Source organism: Nelumbo nucifera, chromosome 4, assembly GCF_055504915.1.
Source record: "Nelumbo nucifera cultivar China Antique chromosome 4, China Antique-T2T, whole genome shotgun sequence".
Classification (NCBI taxonomy): domain Eukaryota; kingdom Viridiplantae; phylum Streptophyta; class Magnoliopsida; order Proteales; family Nelumbonaceae; genus Nelumbo; species Nelumbo nucifera.
Window position 1 is genome coordinate 67,995,989 of NC_142652.1, and position 21,732 is coordinate 68,017,720.

The window sequence follows — 21,732 nt, forward strand, 5'->3', positions numbered from 1 at the left end:
TGGTAGAGCCCCAACAAGAAGTATGAGGAACTTCTCAAAATTTATCTCCAGGCATAACTTGTGTGACCTCCCCCTTACTAATGGACTCTTCACTTGGTCAAATATGCAAGAAAATGTCATAAGTTGCAGGCTGGATAAATTTCTGCTTTCTCAGGAGTGGCTGGAAAGATTCCCTAACCTTTGCCAAGAACTTTGCCCCAGATGTATTTCAGACCACTGACCTATTATAAACACTGAAAGAATCATCAGAAGAAAGACCCCTTTTAGACTGGAAAAATTCTGGTTATCTCACAAAGACTTCAATAAAAAGGTTGCAGAATGGTGGGATGAATGCAAAATAGAGGGTTGGGCTGGCTTTAGGCTCCTGCAAAAATTAAGAGCTCTAAAGAGAAAACTGAAAGCTTGGGGGAGAGAGGTTTTCAAAACTGTTGAAGAAGAGAAGAAAAGAGTTCTTACAGAGTTGGAGGAGCTGGATAGCAGAGAACAAAATGGGACCCTAGATGCTCTAAACAGAAGTAGAAGAGCAGATTTGAAAAAGGAATGGGAACAATTGATCAGAAGAGAAGAAATTTACTGGAGACAAAGATCTAGAGTGAAATGGCTGAAAGGAGACAATAATTCCTGATTTTTTCACACTTATGCCTCGGGAAGTAGGAAAAATTTCATCTCCAAACTGAAAGTGAATCAGAGGGAAGAGGAAAATCTCGAGGAAATTAAGGAAGCCTTATTCTCCTTTTTCAATAACCTTTACTCCAAGGATAGTAATAACCAATTTACATTGAGTAGATGGGGGGCACAACTTTATCAGCTGAAAAAAGGGTTTTGGTTGGAAAGAAACTTTGAAGAGGAAGAAGTTAAAAATTAATTCTATCTTCTGCATGGATGGAGATGGGGTTCCAGGACCGGATGGTTTTCCCATCTCTTTCTTCCAACAGTGTTGGGAAATAGTAAAGTCAGATCTTATGGATTTTAGGGAATTCCACTCTTCGGCCATTGTTAACAAAGGCCTTAACTCAACCTTTCTCTGTCTCATCCCAAAGAAAGGGGGAGTCTTGGAAGTTAAAGACTTTAGGCCAATAAGTTTGATAGGGAGCATTTATAAAATTTTGGCTAAAGTCTTGGCCAATGGACTTAAAGAAGTCCTTGAAGAACTTATTTCCCCAAATCAATTTGCCTTTGTTAAAGGGAGACAGATCGTGGACAGCATTCTAATTGCAAATGAGTGTGTGGTGACAGAAAGTCCACTGGGAATCTGGGGGTCCTAGTGAAATTAGATCTAGAAAAGGCGTATGACAAAGTGGATTGGGAATGTATCCTCGATTGCCTGAAGATGAGAGGTTTTGGTAGCAGATGGATCAGATGGATTAAGGGTTGGATTGGCTCCTCTTGGTTTTCGGTGCTGATAAATGGTGAAGCAAAAGGCTACTTTAAGGCTAGCAGGGGACTCAGACAAGGTTGCCTGCTCTCCTCCTTTTTGTTCACTTTAGTAATGGATATCTTTGGCTACCTTTTCAATAAGGCAATGTCCCTTAACTTGGAGAAAGGTTTCGAAGTGGGAAGAAACAAGATTCATATCTCACATTTACAGTTTGCTGATGACATACTCTTGTTTTTGGATACCTCCATAACCAACATCACAAACACTAGAAGGTTAATTGAATGCTTTGAAATTGTCATTGGTTTGAGGGTTAACTTCTGCAAAAGTTCTATAGTTGCTATAAACTCAGTGGAAGTGGAACTCTTTGAGAGTTTCAAATCTTTGTTGGGGTGTAAAGAGGAGTCTTCCTATCTCATATCTAGGGATGCCTCTTGGAAGGAATCCAAAATCTCTCAATTTCTGGAGACCAGTAGTGGAAAAATGTGAGAAGAAACTTTCAGCTTGGAAGAAGTGCTATCTCTCTAAATGGGAGGGACTTACTCTCTTGAAGGCCTCCTTAACAAATATGCCAGTCTACTTCCTTTTAACTTTCCAGATTCCTACCAAAATCAGAAATCAAATTGAGAAGCTCCAAAGGAACTTTCTTTGGGAAGGAGGTGGGGAAAAGAGGAGTCACTTAGTCAGTTGGAAACAAGTTTGCAAGCTGAAAGAGGAAGGTGGCTTGGGAATTGGGCACCTAAAAGAGAAAAAATCTTCTCTCTTCGGTAAATGGCTGTGGAGGTTCCCTAAAGAACTGAATGCTCTTTGGACTGCTATCATCTCAAGCAAATATGGATCAAATGTGAACAGGTGGGATAGCAATCTCCATTTGAACAAGATAAAATCCACAGATCCATGGAAAGGTATCATTTCCACCTATTCTTCCTTCTTTCCTTTAATAAGATATAAAGTAGGAAATGACTCAAAAATAAAATTCTAGAAAGACCTTTGGTGGGGGAAATCTATCCTTGCTGCCTCATTTCCTAGACTTTTTACCCTTACCCTTGACCAAGAAGCCACTATTTTTACCTGCCTTCCAAACCAAACTGTTGAGAACACCCTAAACCTTTGACCTAGAAGACCACTAAGGGATTTAGAAATTGCTGAATTAATAACCTTAATTCAGACCCTTAAAGAAGCTTACATCTCCCCCTCCAAGTCTGACACCCGAATTTGGACCCTGCACCCCACTGTCGAATTCTCTTCTAAGTCTATGTTCAAGGCTTTGGTTACTGATGATCATCATCCCCCCTTTCCTTTTAAGAAGATCTGGTGTAGCCACATTCCCTCAAGGGTTTGTTTCTTTGTCTGGGAAGCTTGCCTCCAGAAAGTTAACACTTGTGACCTCTTGCAACAAAAGTTTTTGGGTAGACTGTCTATCTCTCTTCATGTTTGTTCTTTATGCTTCAGTGTAGGAGAATCAACAGATCACATTTTCCTTCACTACAAATTCACCCAAAAGATTTGGTTCCATTTTCTGAAAATGGCAGGTTACAGTTGGGTTATACCAAAACATGTCAAGGACTTCCTACATCAGTGGCAAGGAACAAGCTTAAGTAAGAGGGGTAAAATTTACTGGCAATCAGTGTTACACACAGTGCTGTGGGGTGTATGGGATGAAAGAAACAAAAGGCTCTTTGACAACAAATCAAGGCCCCCTAGAGGAGTTAGTTTCAGAAATCTCTTATCTGTGCAACCTCTGGAAGGTGAATTCTGATCTCTTTAGAGGAGTCTCAGTCAATGACCTCAATAGAGATTCTCACCTTTTCTTATTTCTCCCTCACCTCCATCAACCACCCTTGTTCTCAAAAAAAAAAAAAAAAGAGATCGGACATGGAAACTGAAAAGAGATTTAGATGAGGTCCTCTTGAGAGAAGAAATTTCTTGGAGGCAGAAATCTAGACGTAAGTGGCTCAAGGAAGGAGATGCAAACACTAAGTTTTTCCATGAACTAGCCAATGGAAATTAGACTAGCTGTTTTCTCCATGAACAAATCTAAAGCACTAGGGCCGGATGGATTTGCTATGGCTTTCTTTCAAGATTGTTGGTACATAGTCAAAGAAGATTTGGTTAAGGCTTTCAAAGAATTTGAGGATAATTCAGTGATTAGTCGTGGAATTAATGCTACTTTTTTAGCCTTGATTCCCAAGAAGAAAGAGGCCAAGCATCCACAGGACTTGACCTATTAGTTTGGTGACTCTAGTGTGTATAAGATTGTGGCTAAGGTCTTATCTTTGAGGATTAAAAAGGTGCTTCTATGTATTATCAACCAAGCCCAAGGAGCTTTTGTTCAAGGGAGACGAATAGTAGATCGGGTCATCAAGGTTTTGTTTGTAAACTAGATCTTGGAAAGGCCTATGATCTAGTAGATTGGGGTTTCTTGTTACTCGTGCTAAGGAAGTGTGAGTTTGGGGATAGATGGTGCAAATGGATAAATGGTAGCCTATCCTCCTTCCATTACTCCATCTTGGTCAGTGGTAGTTAATGGTTTTTTCCCAGCTAGTAGGGGCCTGAGACAAGGCGATCCCATGTCATATTTCCTATTCACTCTAGTTGCCGATGCTTTCAGTTGATTCCTCTCAGAAGCGGATAGGGCCAGGTCTTTAAGAGGGTGGAAAATGGGTAGAGGCAGAGTTTCAATTGTCCATCTTCAATTTGCAGATGATATAATAATCTTTTGTGAAGGTTGTGATTTGATGGAGGTAAGAAATCTGAAGGATTTAATAATTCACTTTGAGAGGGCCTCAAATTTGAAGATAAAGTTTGAGAAGAGTTGTGTTGTGGGAATAAATAAATCTTAACAGAGAGGAGATGGAGTCTATAGCAGCCTGTTTAGAATGCACTTGGTCACAGTGGCCTTTATCCTACCTAGGACTTCCCTTATGTGCAAATCCAAAGTAAAGTAGGTTCTGGAACCCGGTGGTGGAAAAATTTGAAAAAAGATTGGCAGCTTGGAAGAGAGACTATATTTCCTTGGGGGGTAGAGTTACTTTGATTAAGGCAACTCTAGCCAACTTGCCAATATACTTTGTGTCAGGCTTTAGAATTCCTAAAAGGGTGGCAAAGAGGTTGGAAAAATTGACGAGGGACTTCTTATGGGAACCTAGGAAAGAGAAAAAAGACCACTTGATTAGGTGGGAGGTAGTGAGTCAAAGCAAAAAAAGGAGGCCTAGGATTAGGGAATGTTGTGTGTAAGAACGGAGCTCTTTTATGTAAGTGGCTTTGGAGGAGGCCATTGGAGAGAGAGGTTGTGGCATGAAGTAGTGAAGAGTATCAATGGCCGTTTGGAATCAGGTTGGGATGCGGGGCTATTCTGAAGGGCTTTGCTCACAACAACCTAGAAGACAATTTCTGGCATTCTCCCCAAATTTCTCAGGTTTGTAAGGTATGATGTTTGTTTTGGAAACTCTGTTCTTCTTTGGGAAGATATTTGGGTGAGCACTCAACCCCTAAAAGACCGTTTCCCTTCTCTCTATTCCATCTCCCTCTTTAAAAAGAAACCTATTTCGAGGTTCCTTTCCCCTCTGGTTCTCCCTTTGGCTTTAAACTAGAATTTTGGGTTCCAAAGAGGGTTAAGGGATGATCAATCTTCTTGTGTTTCAGAGCTCTTGTTGCTTCTAGACTCTGTGTTTGGACCACCTAACCCGGATAAAAGGGTTTGGTCTCTAACCCCGATTGGCTCCTTCACTTGTGCATCTTTCTTTAAATCCCCTTGCTCCACCCCCTCCTCTCAGTCTTCCCTGTTAAAGAAGTCTGGTCAAGGCCAATACCTCCTAAAATAGCTGTGTTCTGTTGGGAAGCCTATTATGGTAAGATCAATACTGTGGAAAACTTGCAATAAAAGAAACCTTATATGTGTTTGTCCCCAAATTGGTGCTTTAGGTGTAAAGTGGAGGGTGTGGACTGTAACCATTTGCTAATATCTTGCTTTTTCGCTGCCAATATTTGGAACTGGGTTGTATCATTATTTGGGTGCCGGTGGAACTTGCCCTCCGAAGTAAAGCTGCTGTTCACTCTGTCTACCTTTGGGAGAATGACAAAAAGAGGGAAGCTAATGTGGAAATGTATCAAAGCCGTTACCTTGTGGAATGGGAGGAGAGAAATGGTAGAATATTTCAAGAAAAGGAAAGAAGCCTTGCTGAAGTCAAGGAGTACATAATGACAAGGACAGCCTCGCGGTTGAAATCTTCACACTCATTTGCGGATTACTCCTTTGATGACTTAAGGAGAAATTGGACAGCAGTGGCTTCTACAGTCTCCACAAAGAACAAACCACAGGTAGAATGGAAACCCCCACCAGAAGGAATGGTAAAATTGAATTTTGATGGTAGCTGCCAAGGTAACCCAGGGCCATCTGGAATAGGAGGGATTCTGAGAGATAAAGACAGCAACATGACATCTTTATTTTCAGGACCGGCTGGTGTTGGTGATTCTGTAAGGGCCGAGATACTAGCAGTGGTACAAGGTATACAGCTGGCCAATCAACTTCAAGTGGACAGTTTAATAGTTGAAGGGGATTCCAAAGTAGTAGTGGGCTGGCAGACAAGTCCAGAAACAGCTTGTTGGGGCTACAGGGATCTGTTAAAGAAAGTTAAATGGCTGACAAGAAATATAGCAGTCAGGGTTCACTGGGTTAGCAGATCAGCAAAATGCAATGGTTGATTCTCTGACCAAGCAAGGTGTATCAAGGGGAGATCTGTTTTGGGCTACATTGTAATTGTGTTTCAGGCTTGTGTATGCTTAGTGCTTTTGGTTCAGTCCTTGGGGGAGGTAACACCTCGTGCCTCCTCCTAGCCTGACTGTACTTTCTTTATTTGAATTAATAAAATCACTCTCATTTATCAAAAAAAAAATCTACTACTAAAATTTCTTTCTGTTGAGTTATTAACTTGTATGTCTATTTATTGATGGGGCATTTTTTTATTGTATTGGTTCACTATAAATATTAAATGGATGGATAAACAGCTCCATCCATTTACCATTATTGACTGTGGACATTGTCATTGCAACCAGATGATGTTAGTGGGCTTTATTGGATGACATTGACCCTTGAAGATGAGAACCTTAGATGTTGGTTAAGGATGATTTTTTTTTTTTTTAATCAGTAAACAGAATAAACTTCATTAGATATGATTAAGAAATTACAGCACAGATTTAAGATCAAATTTAGAAACAAGAAAACACCAATTATTCTTAGATACAATTAATCCAAATCTGCCCAAAAAAATTGATCCCTATACATCCGTTGTTTGGCCAAAGTATCTGCCAATCCATTTGCTGTTCTCTTAAGTTTTAACCCAGTTAAAGCTTGCCTCAAGGTCCTTTGCTAAGCTCTTGATTTATTTAATTAGATGTTTGAACTTCCACACACCTAGGCTGCTGTCATCCATCCAAGAAATTAGTATTTTGGAGTCACCTTCTATTTCCTGATTTTTAAACCCTCGCTACTTTGCTAATTTCAGACCTTGATGTAAGGCTGTTTTTTCTGCTTTTATAGAATCCCCTACTCCAGTCGGCCCTGAGAACAAAGTTACCACTTTTCGTGTATCATTCCTGAACATATCTCCAATTCTTGAAAGTCCTGGATTTCCTAGAGAGCTTCCATCAAAGTTAAACTTTAATCCTTTAGGCTGAGGTGGCTTCCAGTCCAAAACTACTAGGGCGGAAAATGTCAATAGTTACAAAATTACCCCTAGGCATCAATGACAAAGAACTAATAGTTAGGTTCAGAGCAGATCTTGACAATAAACAGGCTTTCTATTCTGATTTAAATGGTTTTATGAGTCGGAGAGAGACTTACGATAAAATCCCTCTGCAAGGAAATTACTACCCAATGTCGTCTCTTGCCTTCATGCAGGATTCAAGTGGTCAATGGTTCTCTGTCCACACACATCAATCTGGGTGTGCGAGCCTAAAAATGGTTGTTTTGAGATTATGATGGGTCGCCATTTAGTTGCAGATGATGGGCGTTGTCTTGGAAAAGGAGTGTTGTCTAACCATCCAATGAATGTAATCTTCACATAAAAATTCTACTATCCTTCCATTTAACCCTTCCCTTCTCTCCTGTTATGTTGGAGTCCATCTGAACTACCCAATGCAGGCATTCATTGCTAAGAAACCACAGGAAGCCTCTGTCCAGAAAGCCACCAAGATCCTTCTTTCCTTTGGAAACTCCCTTACCATGTGATATACACATTGTGAGCTTTAAAGTACCACAGCCCTTAAAATACTCCCAGCATCACATTGGGGACTCAAGATTTGTTTTAATCTTACAGAGGCGACAGTGAGATTCTGCCTACTGTGGGAAGGGGAGATCATTGTGTTCAAGTATAGCTGATGAAATTGTTAATCTGTTCTACATGTTCAAGGATCTTGCAGTCCTGAATGCAAGGGGAACTTAAAAACTTTTACATGATGATATAGAAATTCTTGGGTATGTTGAGTAGTTTGGAGATGTTACAAACTAGAGTTGAGGCCCATGAAAGTGTTAATTTTGATGACTAGTTATATTTTTGATGACTTCATTTAAAAAATAAATATGCACATGTGTGAGAAAGGAGAGGAGGAGAAGGCAAATGTGAGCTTTGTGGTGAGAGAACCCATCACCTCCCCTCTTTCCTCTTTCTATTTTATATATATATATATATATATTTGTGGTTTATGTTGCTTCTTGTGCTTGTAACAATAGTGATATCTTTATCAGGTTGTAATTGCAGATGAGTCACACTTCCTCAAGAATGCTCAAGCAAAAAGGACTAGTGCTTCTGTTCCAGTTATACAGGTTCTTCCTTTTCTTGATTAATTAGAGAGTGACCCCATGTTTAGTGTGGGGTAACTACATCTATGTATCATTTTTTATTGTTTTTTTGGTAATAATATCATTATGTTTGAGTCTTACTATTTATTCAGTTATTATATCTAATTTGGATTTCTTATTTCATTTAAGTAATTATATCAGGTTTAATCTATAATTTAAAATTCTTTATAATGATTCTTTTGTTTGAATTGGGGAACTGAATTACAAAAAAATATTGGCCCCACATCCTTTGGAGTGGGTACTTGTTTCTATGGATAGCCATGAGTTAGCACCTTTTTTTTTCACTAGAGTGGATTTGATTACTGTCACTTTTTTTTGACACATGTTTGAGGAAGAAAGCTTCTATTTGAGAGTGGAAAGTACCCACTTCTTGGATACTGTCTCACTTTTTTTTCCTGAGAGTGGATTTGACTACTCTCACTTTTTTTGATACATGTCTGAGGAAGAAAGCTTTTATTTGAGAGTGGAAAGTACCCACTTCTTGGATACTGTTTCTTGAAAAAAAATAGAACACCATGTCTTTGAAGAAGAGGCTATCTATATGAGGGCTTTTCTTTAACACCCACACACACAAGCACAGTATATGCAGGTGTGCAAACTTAATAATAAATATTTTACATGTTTAATGGATGTGGGTTCAATTCTAAGAGCCACCACTTTCTACAAAAAATGCCAAATGTTAGGTCTGTATCTAGTTCATCTCTACCAATACCTAGGATAGCTAGGAACATTGACTAACCTATATTCTCATAAAAATGGGCAATGGATGATAAATGATGTAACCGTTTCTGGTCACGTACCAATTTTTCGTGATGTGTCAAATTTTTTTTTGGGTAAGTACCTCGTCATTTGGCCTGCTCCAAGGTGACTTGTGACTCAGAGGATGATGGGGCTCCCTGGTGGCGAACTGCCTGTGGGAGAGCTATGCCGAGCTCCCTGGTGGAGAACTTCCTGGGGGAGAGCTATGCCGAGCTCCCTGATGGCGAACTGCCTAAGGGAGAGCTATGCCGAGCTCTCTGTGGTGAGCTACCTTGGTGGACTCGTCATTTTCCCTGCTCCTAGGCAGCCTGTGACTCAGAGAATGGTGGAGCTCCCTGGTGTAGCGCAACCCGACTACCCTCTGCATGAGGTGATATTCTCTCCTTTGTACGCGGCGGGAGCTGAGGGACCTGCGAGAACTGAATCAGGGGACCCGGGGGTATTTACCCGGTGGGGACTCTCCGATGCTTAAGTTAGCACTCTGATTGTAGAGAGCTTGAAGATGATATTAGAGAAATGAGAGAGCTAGGGAGCAGGGATTCCCTCCATTTTTCTTCCTCGTCCTTTTGTCTTTGGGGGTTGGAGTCCTTATATAGCGGTGTCCTTTCAAATCAGGCATAACTGCCTCTGTCAAGTCAGGCATAACTGCCTCTGTCTCTCTGCCGCAGCCATTACTGCCAGAGTTGAGGTGGCGGGTGCAGGCAGTTGTTGCAGAGTACGGCTTTGCCAGGCAAGGGACAGCTCTCAGGGCTGGCAGGCATGGTGCCGCCTGGCGAGAGACGTGGGCACAGGTCTCCGGATCTGTCAGGTATGGTTGTCAGGGAAGAGATCTTCCTGCGATATGCCGAACTGCTCTTCCGCGAGCTACCCTGTACCGAGCTACCCTGCAAGTGGCGAGCTGCCTGGGGGCGAGCTCTGCTGAGCTGCCTGTGGCGAGCTATGCCGAGCTGCCTGTGGCGAGCTATGCCGAGCTGCCTGTGGCGAGCTGTGGCAAGCTCTGCTGAGCTGCCTGTGGCGAGCTACGTCGAGCTGTCTGTAAGTGGCAAGCTCTGCTGAGCTGTCTGTGGCGAGCTACGCCGAGCTATCTGTAAGTGGCAAGCTGCCTGTGGCAAGCTCTGCCAAGCTGCCTGTGGCGAGCTACGCTGAGCTGTCTGTAAGGGGCAAGTTGCCTGTGGCAAGCTCTGCCGGGCTGCCCAGTTGTCAAGAGGCTGCACTTGGTTGGCATGAGGTGCCAGGTGTCACAATTTCACTGGAGGGCCAAATCCGCCCTCATCAATATATAAGCATCTCCAGAAGGCACTCTAATTTCCTCACATTGACAAATGGTGCTGTTGAAATTTAGCTATCAGTAGATTGGGTCACAGGCTTCATGAATTGGTATTGAGTAAAGGATGGAGTTCTTGTGGACTTGCCTATTATCAATTTGAGAGTAGTCTCATCGAAGTCATCCATAAAACAGTGAAATTGTTATGGTCTATTAACCTACCCCTCCCAAGAGCCCAGATAGCTGTGACCATGGGTAAAACCCCTTTTTAGGTGCAATACATAATCCAGATCTATGCATTTTGTGGTCTACCACCCTTTCCAATTTGTTCCTTCTGAGTATGCTGTTTTAATATAAAACTTGTATGATGTGACAAATATAAATGGATATCCGCTCTTTCCAAGCACCCTTTGTATCGATCACACACCCACTCATGGTCTCTCTCATTCATAAAATTACTAATTACCTCACTATCTTTGTATAGAAAGCCAAATTTGCAATTTTGCTCAGTGGGACTCCTGCTTTGTCACGACCAATTGAACTATTCAAACAGGTACCTTTCCACTTTCATTGTAGCATTTACATTTAGTTTATTTTTTGTTATCATGTAAGTGAAGTATATCTGTTTTCCTTCAAGTATTTCACTAATATTTCTTTAACCATGCAAAATTTTCAGTTGGAAGCCTTGTATCCAGAAGTATATAAAAATGTTCATGAGTATGGAAATCGATATTGCAGGGGTGTAAGTTTAATCCTGTTGTCCTCTTTAGAATATTATTATTGTACTCTCCCCAATTAAATTTAAGATTACAACTGTTGCAGGGTATATTTGGAATCTACCAAGGTGCAAGTAACCATGAAGAGTTGCACAATTTGATGAAGGCAACTGTGATGATTCGTAGGCTTAAGAAAGATGTTCTTTCTGAACTTCCTGTAAAGCGTAGACAACAGGTAATATATGCTGCAAGTAGACTTGTAACGTGCTTGATGCCCAATTTTCTGTGTGGCTGAGCCGTCCATAAAAGAGGAATACAAGAATTCTGTTACTCCAGTTCTTCTGGAGCATACATTGTTAAGTTGTATAGTTGATTCCTGGGATAGTGGACTGCCTAGGTACCTAAGCAACGGAATTTGACAAAGAGAAAAACTACATTTTTTGTAGATTTGCTTGTTTTATATACTGATTGACATGGATATAAGTTGAAAAAAGCAATACTATTTTTTTTTTTTCTAAATAACTCTGTGTTTCATATGAGAAAATGACAAATGTTTGAAAGACAATAGTGTTTTAAATATATTAATTTCAATATTTCAAACACAATATTATGTCATAATTGGTACCTAATAGAGCAAATGTGTGTCAATAAACTATTTAGCAACTTAAGAAAGCTATAACTTTATATCAATAGAAAGGGGAAAAAAGGATATAGGGTCCTTTTTTTCCTTATTTCCTTCTTTCCTTTATTTATTTATTTGATCAATAACAGAATTTTTTATTAAAGATAGAAATATAGGTTACAAAGGAAACAAGGGGAGAGATAAAGCTCTTAACCCTCCCCAAGATAGCCAAAAAACAGTTACAGCACTGCCCAAAACAAATGTTCCCTTCCCACCCCTTGTTTAGCCAGAGTATCTGCAAAGGAATTTGCAGGACTCTTCACCCAGAATTTATTGCTGTACAGATGACTTTAGTCAAATTGAATGGCATCAGCTATGTTCCTTGTGCCAAATCTGTTGAAATATTTTTCTGGAAAAGGGAGCCTGCATTTTTATTGGAAAAGGAAAGCCTTTTTTTACTGGAAAAGGGAAGTTGAAATACATTAGAGATCCCATACCGCAAAGTGTATCTGAAGGATATAATGATTGGATGCAGGACAATGCACAGATTATGACTTGGCTTTGTAATAGTTTGAACACTTCCATTACTGTCAATTTCATGTTCCTAGATACAACTAATAAGATCTGGGATCATGTGAAGCAATTGTATTAAGGCCAAGAGAATGTGACGAGAATCTACTAGCTATATCAGGACTATATTCTCCTCCAATAGGGTGACAAGAGTGTCGATGATGAGTATTTTTTGGCCTTGAAGAACCTCTAAAATGAATTTAAATGTGTATCAGCCCCTCTTCATAGATTTGAAGACAAAGAACAAAGAGAACCTGGACATGGCCAGATTTTTATGTGTTGAGAGCCGTTTATGTGCTAGTACGGGCTTAAATTTTGGGTAGTAGTGATATCTCTTGTGCTTCGTTTTTTGAGACATTAGTCCAACCTACTACTCTGCTTGGGCTGTCATTCCCGGTTAAAGAGATTTGGAGCAAACCCATTCCTCCTCGGGTTGGTAGTTTTTGTTGGGAAATTTTCCTGGAAAGAGTTAACACAAACGACTTGCTTCAAAAAAAGAGGCCCAACTGCTGTTTACTTCCGAATAGGTGTATTCTTTGCAAAGCTGATGGGGAAATGGGTAATAATATTATGGTTACTTGTCCAATTACTAAGACTGTTTGGGAGTGGGTGTTTTCCCTGGGTATACTTGGAATCCCCGTGAGTGTGCAATGCTTGTTCTCTCCTTCTTTCTTTAGTTGGCCTAAGAAAAGGGGGAAGATTATGTGGAGAAGCATTAGGGCTGCAGTGTGCTGGTCAATATGAGAAGAAAGAAATTCACGAATTTTTTCAGATAAAGAAAGAACCACGGAAAGCCCAACACATTTGATACTTTCAAGGGTTGCTCATTGGCTGAAATCAATGGAGATATTCTCTGAATTCTCTATGGCAGACTTGCTGAGAAAGTGGAAAGAGGTTGCTACTGCTGCTATGTATAAAAGGAACTGTAGTCCCACTTGGACCCCCCCTCCTGCTGGATTCATAAAACTGAATTTTGATGGATGTAGCTTAAGGAATCCGGGGACCCTTGAGGGGTATATTACTGCCATGTTCTCTGGGCCAATTGGAGAGGGTGACTCTCTTAGGGCCGAAATTCTAGCAGTTCTTGAAGGAATCCAAAGAGCAAGAGAATTAAGCATCAGATGCTTAGTGATTGAGGGGGACTCGAAGGTGGTGATTAGGTGGCTGAAAGTAGATATCCGTAGCTTGTGGAGCTACAGCAATGAGAAGAAAAAAATTTAATTGGCTGTGTAAGGTCTTAGAGGTGCAATACAGCTGGGTAAAGAGAAGTGCTAACTCATGGCTGATGGGTTAGCTAAGCAAGGGGTGGCTAAGGATTTTTTGTTTTGGGCACATTTTTAGTATTTTGTTGTCATTTTGATGTTGGGGAGTTGAGATAGTTTACCTCTCCATTTTCTGTAATTAATTTTCACAAGTATTATTCATTAATAAAGATTTCTGTTATCGATAAAAAAAAGTGTTCTTACAAGTTACGAGAGTTTCCAATTCACTAGATGAGAACACTCTTGCTTTAGAGAGAGACCAGCTTTTGACTGTGACTTTTGGTGGATATTCTAGTAGAGGTGTATGTGGTAGAGGGGTCTGCTTATGTGTTGGACATAGTTCCATAGGTGGTCGTGGAGGTCAGAGAGATGGAGGTAGTAATAGGAATGGTGGTAGTGGACGTGGAGTGTTGCATGAGTGCAGTCATTATGGATGTGAGGGACATACTATGTGTAAAGAGACTGGGCCGAATGGGCCCTAACAGCCTTTCTTGTAATATCTTTTATTTTATGTTGATGGGCCACACTTAATGGGCCTGCTATTTATTCTTGTTTTATTTTTCTTTATGTAACTGCCAAGCTGGCCGCCCACTTAAGGGCATTCTTGTCATCATCAAATTTTTATATCTTAATAAAATAGGGTTAGAGGAGAATGAAGAATTATTCGACTCCTTCTCTTACCTCTTCTCTTTGCCATCTTCTTCTCTTGTACAGTTATTCAGACCTGTTTTATTCTGCTAATCACTAAGTTTAATCTTGATATTAAAGGACTGATTTACATCTTGGTATCAGATCGGGTTTAGTTCCTCTTCCTTCTTTTTCTCTATAGTATAGAGAATCAATTGCCTAGTTGGTAGAAGGGTTTGGAGAGTTTAGTTCTTGCTAGATTTTGCCAAGAAGTGATGCTGTTCTGCTGTTGCCCGAAACCCTAGCCGAGTAGAGATTTTCGAGGGTACCAGGAAAGGTGAAGCTCGGGTGTGGCACTTTGTGCTTGGAAGGTGTCTTGTGACTACTAAAGGAGGGCGGTTCAGGTTTGGAAGTGTGGTAGGTGCGGCAACATCTTATCTCTTCCTCCCATCTGCTGGACGGAGCAAAGCCCTAGTTTTTCAAGCACCCGAGTTCTGGTTTGACTTCAAGTAAGTTTACATAGTCAAAGTTTCTGTTCCTTGATTTCCGTTTGATATTTAGACTTACGGAAGTGAGTTCAAGCAGGTGCCGGTTTTTGGACCTGGCTCAGTAGATTCCGTTTTGATTGGTTTTACCACAATTAAGCTAAATGGGACGAACTATCTTGCTTGGGCATAGTCTATAAAAATCTATGTTTGTAGTAGAGGAAAACTCGGGTATCTCGCAGGCAGTAAGGTGAAACCCGAAGAGACAGACCCTGAATTTGAAAAATGGATGCAAGAGAACTATACTGTTATAGGATGGTTAGTCAACTCTATGCAACCCCATATAAGCCAACACTATCTCTGGATGTCTTCGGCTAAGGAGATATGGGACAGTGTAATTGAGACCTATTCACAGAAACTTAATGTGGCTAGAGCGTACAAATTGAAATGTGATGTGAAAAACCTGAGACAACGGGAGAAGAGTGTAGCAATCTACTACTCTATACTAAAATCCCTATGGCAAGAAATTGATGTTATGGAGACAGTGGTATGGGAGAGTAAAAAGGATGCTGAAATGTATAGAAAGCCGATGGAGAGAAATAGGGTGTTTGAGCTTCTCACTGGACTCAACCCTGAGTTTGATATTATTAGACAAAATATTTTGGCCAGGGATGAGGTTTCTCTTTCACAGGCATATGCTATGATAAGTAGTGAGGAGTGTTGGCGGCAGGTTCAGTTGCAGAGTCCACCTACAAAACATTTTGCACATGCGGGAATGAAACCAAAGGGCCCTACTGAGAAAAGAGAGCAGGTGTGTGAATATTGCAAGAAACCACGACATACAAAGGACACCTGCTGGAAGCTTCATCCTGGACTTCTCCCTGATAGATTTAAGAACAATAATAACCCTAAGAAGGGCAGTCAGGAGGGAAAACCCAAGATTGCTAATGCTGCTACAGTACCTGAAGAGGAAAGTAAGGAGAGTGAAGAGAAATCAACCATTGAGCAGTTGGCTACAATGAAGCTGGATTTTGAGAAGTATGGGAGGCTCCTAAATCACCTGGAAGCTACAGTTTCTTCAGCTCACCCTTCCAACAATACATCATCTTCATCGACTTTTGCTCACTCAGGTATTTGTGCTTCTGCAAATCATGCTTCAATTTCAGGTAATCATAAAATCCCTTGGATTATCGATTCCGGTGCATCAGACCATATGACCAGTCTATCTAACATTTTTTGCTCATATCACCTTCTCTCTGGGAAAGAGAAAATATCCCATGCCGATGGGTCCCTTGCCCCCATCTTTGGTAAAGGTGATATAAAGACCTCTGACACCCTGTTCTTATCTTCTGTTCTTCATGTCCCTAAGCTTAACACAAACCTCTTATCTGTTAGTAGCTTAACAAATTCCATGAATTGCAGCATAAGCTTCTTTCCCACTCATTGTGTTTTTCAGGATCTGCAGTTTCAGAGGATGATTGGGAGTGGCCATGAGGCGAACGGAATATACTTGCTGGACACACCGGATCAAGCTTTGGGACCACCTCATGGAGTTGCCTTAGAGTCAGCCGTGTTAGAGTTTGTTAACAAAATTTTATTATGTCATTTTCGGTTTGGTCACTTGTCTTTTTCTGCTTTGAGTCATCTGTTCTCAGATATGTTTAAAGGAGTGTCTTTATCGAGTCTTCATTGTGAATCATGTGAGCTGGCAAAGCATTATAGATATTCCTCTTCAATTAGCATTAAAAGATCACTTTCTCCTTTCCATATTGTTCACTCTGATGTGTGGGGGCCATATCACATGCCAACCATGGGGGGTTACAGGTACTTTATCCTTTTTATTGATGATTATTCGCGTTATACTTGGATTTATCTCATGAAATCCAGGGATGAAGTACCAACTATTGTGAAAATTTTTCATGAACTCATCCTCACCCAGTTTAATACTCGTATCAAAATATTCCGCTCTGACAATGCTAAGGAGTATTTTGAGAGAATCCTCTCCACCTATTTTGAAACTTTTGGGGTTATTCATCCAAGTTCTTGTTCCTACACTCTACAACAAAACGGGGTGGCGGAAAGAAAGAACAAGCATGTGGTTGAGGTTGCCAGATCTCTCTTGTTTGCATCCCATGTTCTTGTAAAGTTTTGGGGAGATGCTGTTCATACTGCTACCTTTCTAATCAACCGTATGCCCTCCCGGGTCCTTGGCTTTAAAACTCCTTTTAGTCTTCTCTTCTCGGATGATGATCTCTTTTCTCTTCCTCTCCGTGTGTTTGGATGTACTTGCTATGTGCATATTCATAGTCACCAAAGGCACAAGTTTGAACCTAAGGCTCATAAGTGTGTGTTTCTGGGATATGCTTCCACACAGAAGGGTTATTGCTGTTTTGATCCAGTTCGTGGCACCCGCTTTGTATCTTGGGATGTCACTTTTGCCGATTTGACTCCCTTCTTTAGTATTCCTCCTGAGGGGAAGAAATCTGGTGAGCCCTTTGCTATGTCTCTAGCTGTTTCTCTTCCCATCCCTTGTGAGTCCGATCATGGGGTGTCCACCTCTTCTACTGGACCTACCTTTGATATCCCTACTCCTCCTCCTCCTTCTGTTCCTGCTCTCCAAAGGTGGTACCAAAGGCAGAGATTCAGACATGTGCAGGTTGTTTCCACTCCTTCAGAAGAGCATCTTGCCACTCTCATCATTCCCGAGGAAACATGTCAACCCTCTACTGACCCATCTCTGACTGTCCTAGACCTTGATTTTCCTATTGCTCTTCGCAAGGGCAAGTGGAAGTGTACAACCCACTGTATCTCCAAACACTTATCTTACAACCTTCTCTCCCCTTCCTACTACTACTTTCTTGCATCTGTTTCTTCCCATGTGATACCCAGTTCTGTACCGGAAGCATTATCTCAAGTTGCATGGAGGGATGCTATGATGACTGAATTTGATGCATTGCATAAGAACCATACCTGGGATATTGTGGACTTGCCGGAAGGGAAGGAACCAGTGGGTTGTAAATGGGTGTTTACCATTAAGTATCACTCTGATAGCTCTGTTGAGAGGTTCAAGGCTCGGTTGGTTGCTAAGGGTTACACCCAAATGTATGGCATTGACTGTCTTGAGACATTTGCTCCTGTAGCTAAGATGACTTCAGTCAGGGTTTTACTTTCTCTAGCAACTACTTTTGACTGGCCCCTACACCAGTTTGACATTAAAAATTCCTTCTTGAATGGAGACCTGCGTGAAGAGGTCTATATGTCTCTACCTCCAGGAGTGTATGGGAAAGAAATGAAAGGCAAGGTGTGTAAACTACACAAATCTATTTATGGTCTCAAACAATCTCCTCGGGTTTGGTTTGAGAGATTTCAGATTGCTCTTGTCTCCTTTGACTACATTCAAATACAATCTGATCATACACTGTTTTTGAAGAGAAATGCTTCTCTGGTGACCTTCTTGATTGTTTATGTTGATGACATTGTGGTCACAGGTAATGACATTGAAGAGGCCAGTAAACTAAAAGGATTTCTCAACTCTGAATTTGAAATCAAAGACTTCGGTATTTCTTGGGCATTGAAGTTGCTCGGTCTAAGGATGGTATCTTCATATCTCAGCGCAAATATGTCCTTGATCTTGTTGAAACTGGTAAACTTGGAGCTAAACCTATCTCCATTCCCATTGATCCTAATCATAAGCTTTCTGCCACAGATGGTGAACCTTTGTTTGATAAGGGAGTGTTTCAGAGACTACTTGGGAAGTTGTTATACCTTTGCATGACTCGGCCAGATATTTCCTATGCAGTAAGTGTTATTAGTCAGTTTATGCATTCTCCCAGAGATATTCATCTAGTTGCTGTAGAAAGGGTTCTATGCTACTTGAAAGGTACTCCAGGGAAAGGTATTCTATTTGCTAAGCATGGTCACATGAAGCTGGAAGCCTTTACTGATGCAGATTGGGCAGGATGTATTGATGACAGAAGGTCCACCTCTGGTTATTGTGCTCTGGTTGCTGGGAATATTGTGCCTTGGAGAAGTAAGAAACAATCAGTAGTTGCTAGATCCTCAGCTGAAGCAGAATACAGGGCAATGACTCATGGTGTGTCAGAATTACTATGGCTACGATCCCTTCTAGAGGAATTGGGGGTGGACTACGAGAAACCAATGATGCTCTATTGTGACAACCAAGCTGCTATCAACATTGCACATAATCCTGTTCAACATGACAGAACTAAGCACATTGAGGTTGATAGGCATTTAATAAGGGAAAGAGTCTCTTCAGGAGAAGTGTGTTTACCATTCATCACATCAGAAGAGCAATTGGCTGATATCTTGACCAAGGGAGTTCCAAGGGGGAAATTGACACACTATATAAGCAAGCTGGGCATGATTGACATCTATGCTCAGCTTGAGGGGGAGTGTAAAGAGACTGGGCCGAATGGGCCCTAACAGCCTCTCTTGTAATATCTTTTATTTTATGTTGATGGGCCACACTTAATGGACCTGTTATTTATTCTTGTTTTTTTTTTTCTTTATGTAACTGCCAAGCTGGCCACCCACTTAGGGGCATTCTTGTCATCATCAAATTTTTAGATCTTAATAAAATAGGGTTAGAAGAGAATGGAGAATTATTCGACTCCTTCTCTTACCTCTTCTCTTCGCCATCTTCTCTTGTACAGTTATTCAGACCTGTTTTATTCTGCTAATCACTAAGTTTAATCTTGATATTAAAGGACTGATTTACATCTCTATGAACATCTGTTATGATCTCTATTGCCCACCATCAACTTGGTTTAATCATGTTAAGATGGAGGACCTAGTCATCTTATCCCCACTAATGAGACATCTACTTTTGGAGGTGGGAAGAAGGAATTAGTATCCATCACTTGTTAGGAGTATGAGAAACTTTGTTTGTTTTCTTCTTTCCATAATGCTAATGCTGCCACCTTTGCTAAATCAATTTTAGCACATCTTGCCTCCCAAAACAAACCAACTTCCTGGGTATTGGACTTCGGAAGTTGGAGCTTAAGATCATATGATTGGATCTCTAGACTCGTTTACTTTCTTGTTTGCTCCTGCCATAGATGGTACTACGTATCTGGTACCATTAATATTTCTCTTCTGATCTAACATTGCCTTCTTTGTTATATTTACTTAAATTTACTTATAGTCTCATGTTTTGTACGTTAACTTAAATCCTCAACTGTTCAATCCCATTAGACTCCCATGGATACTAATGTGAAGATGCTTTTTTCACATCTTGTTTTCTTATAAACTATATGCCTTCTCCACTTCGTGAGGGCAAGTTGGGTCCTTTACCTCTTCCTCCATGTGTCTTTGGGTGTGTTTGTTTTCTGCACAAGTTGGGTCTTGGTCTTAAACTTGATTCTCAGGCTGCTGTTTGCATTTTATTGGTTACTCTCATACACGAAAAGGGTATAAGTTTTACGGCAATTTCCTTAAACTACCCCTACTGTTTAGCTAATTGACTAACTCCACCCTTATTGTTTAGCTATTGTCTTAAAGTACCCTTAAGTTTTTTGACATTTGTCTAAAACCTCACTTGTTAATTTTCCATCACACTTCATTCACATGTGACATCACGTGAGTGGTAATTAATTTAAAATTCCTAAAATACCCTTATTGTTCAATGACCTCCCAAAAGTTGGTTCAACAGAAGCTTCGTCACCTCCTCTGTAAGTTGGTTCAATGACCTCCTGGTGTGGTGATCGGGAACGAGTTTTGGGTCGTGAGCGGCTATGGCACAAGGAAGGAAGAACCAAGGGGTTTTCGAGGTAAGCACTAAATACCCATGTAGGGTTTGGGCTCATTAGAACCCTCTATTACAACGAGACTATGTAATCTCTCGAGATCTTTCGACGACTAGTAGTACATGGGTATTGACTGCCTTTTGTTTCTTCTCAAGGACCCAGATACATTGTACAAAGTAATGGAGATGGCAACTCTATCTAGCCGATCTGGTTAAACTTCGAACCACAACTCTATTTCTACGAATCCCCCCATCCACTCGCTCACTTTACAAACACTCTCCTTCCCCACATCAAACACTCTCTCTCATCACCCTCTTGCACTTCTATCCATTCACCGGAAACCTGTCATGGCCAGAAGAATCTCCTAACCCCATGATCCACTACAAGGAAGGCAACCAGCCTCACAAACTATCGCCCAGTCTGAAGGTGGCTTCCATTGTCTCTCTGGCAACCAGGCGAGAGAGTCGAAGGAATTGCATCCCCTTGCCCCTCAATTGCCAATATTTGGATCAGTCGTCCCAATGTTGGCATTGCAGGTGATTGCGTTTCCAAATTCCGGCAACTGCTTGGAGTCACCATGTCCCGCACGATTGTCGATGCCAAGTCACCATCATAGTTGTCAAGGCGACGCCTAGGCGACAAGGTGCCTAGGTGACAAGGCGCCCTTTGAGGATCACCTCGTCTAATCGTCAAACAGTTTTGTACTATGTATTATAAAATACTTTTTTATTCTTTATTTTTTGACACTATAATTATAAAATAGGCACTAATAAACTAAAATATTCATTTTGTGTGTTGAAATACTAATTTCTTTTTATTATTTTCTTATTTGTTAGGGTTTAATCAATATAAACATTGCTAAATGCTGTATTGAACCCCCAAAAGACTTTAAAACCTGAACCAATAAGTAAGGAAGAACTACTACTACCACCACCACTACTACTACTACTACTCATTTTCTAATCAACACATTTTCTTTTCTTCTTTTCCTATAACAAAAATAAGGGTTCAGCCCCTATAATTTTTGAATTTTCTTTTCATTGTTTTTCTTCTCATTAATATGTTGATTTTCTATACTTTACATGAACTCTATACTTTTCTTATGAAAATTATGAATAATTCTTAAGTAAATATGGTATGGTACTTAGGGAACTACCCTAGGATCTATGTTTTCTACATAAAAAAATTCATCGCCTAGGCGACTAGGCGACAAGGCGCCCCCTTGTCGCCTGGCCTCGCCTTTGGTGCCTTGTAAACTATGGTCACCATGCCCCATGCGGTTGCCGACGCCAAAACAATTATGAACTTCATGAACTTTTGGGCTTTGATTTGCAAGTTTGGTGAGACATCTTTGTCAATCTAGTCTTTCCCATTCATTGGCAATTCAGTGATCAAGGACCCAATATAATTGAGCGCACTGACAATCTA

At 40.7% G+C, this 21,732-nt stretch overlaps 1 protein-coding gene across 4 annotated transcripts in view; it reads left to right on the forward strand.

The window, feature by feature from the left end:
- Positions 1-21,732, forward strand: part of CHR18 (chromatin remodeling factor18) — a 105,060-nt gene that overhangs the window by 31,647 nt on the left and 51,681 nt on the right. For all 4 annotated transcript variants that reach the window (XM_088902897.1, XM_010243137.3, XM_010243138.3 and 1 more), the window contains 4 exons: positions 8,121-8,198; positions 10,742-10,810; positions 10,934-10,999; positions 11,080-11,208. In XM_088902897.1, coding sequence (XP_088759023.1) covers positions 8,121-8,198; positions 10,742-10,810; positions 10,934-10,999; positions 11,080-11,208 — 342 coding nt within the window. The remainder of the gene's footprint in view (positions 1-8,120; positions 8,199-10,741; positions 10,811-10,933; positions 11,000-11,079; positions 11,209-21,732) is intronic.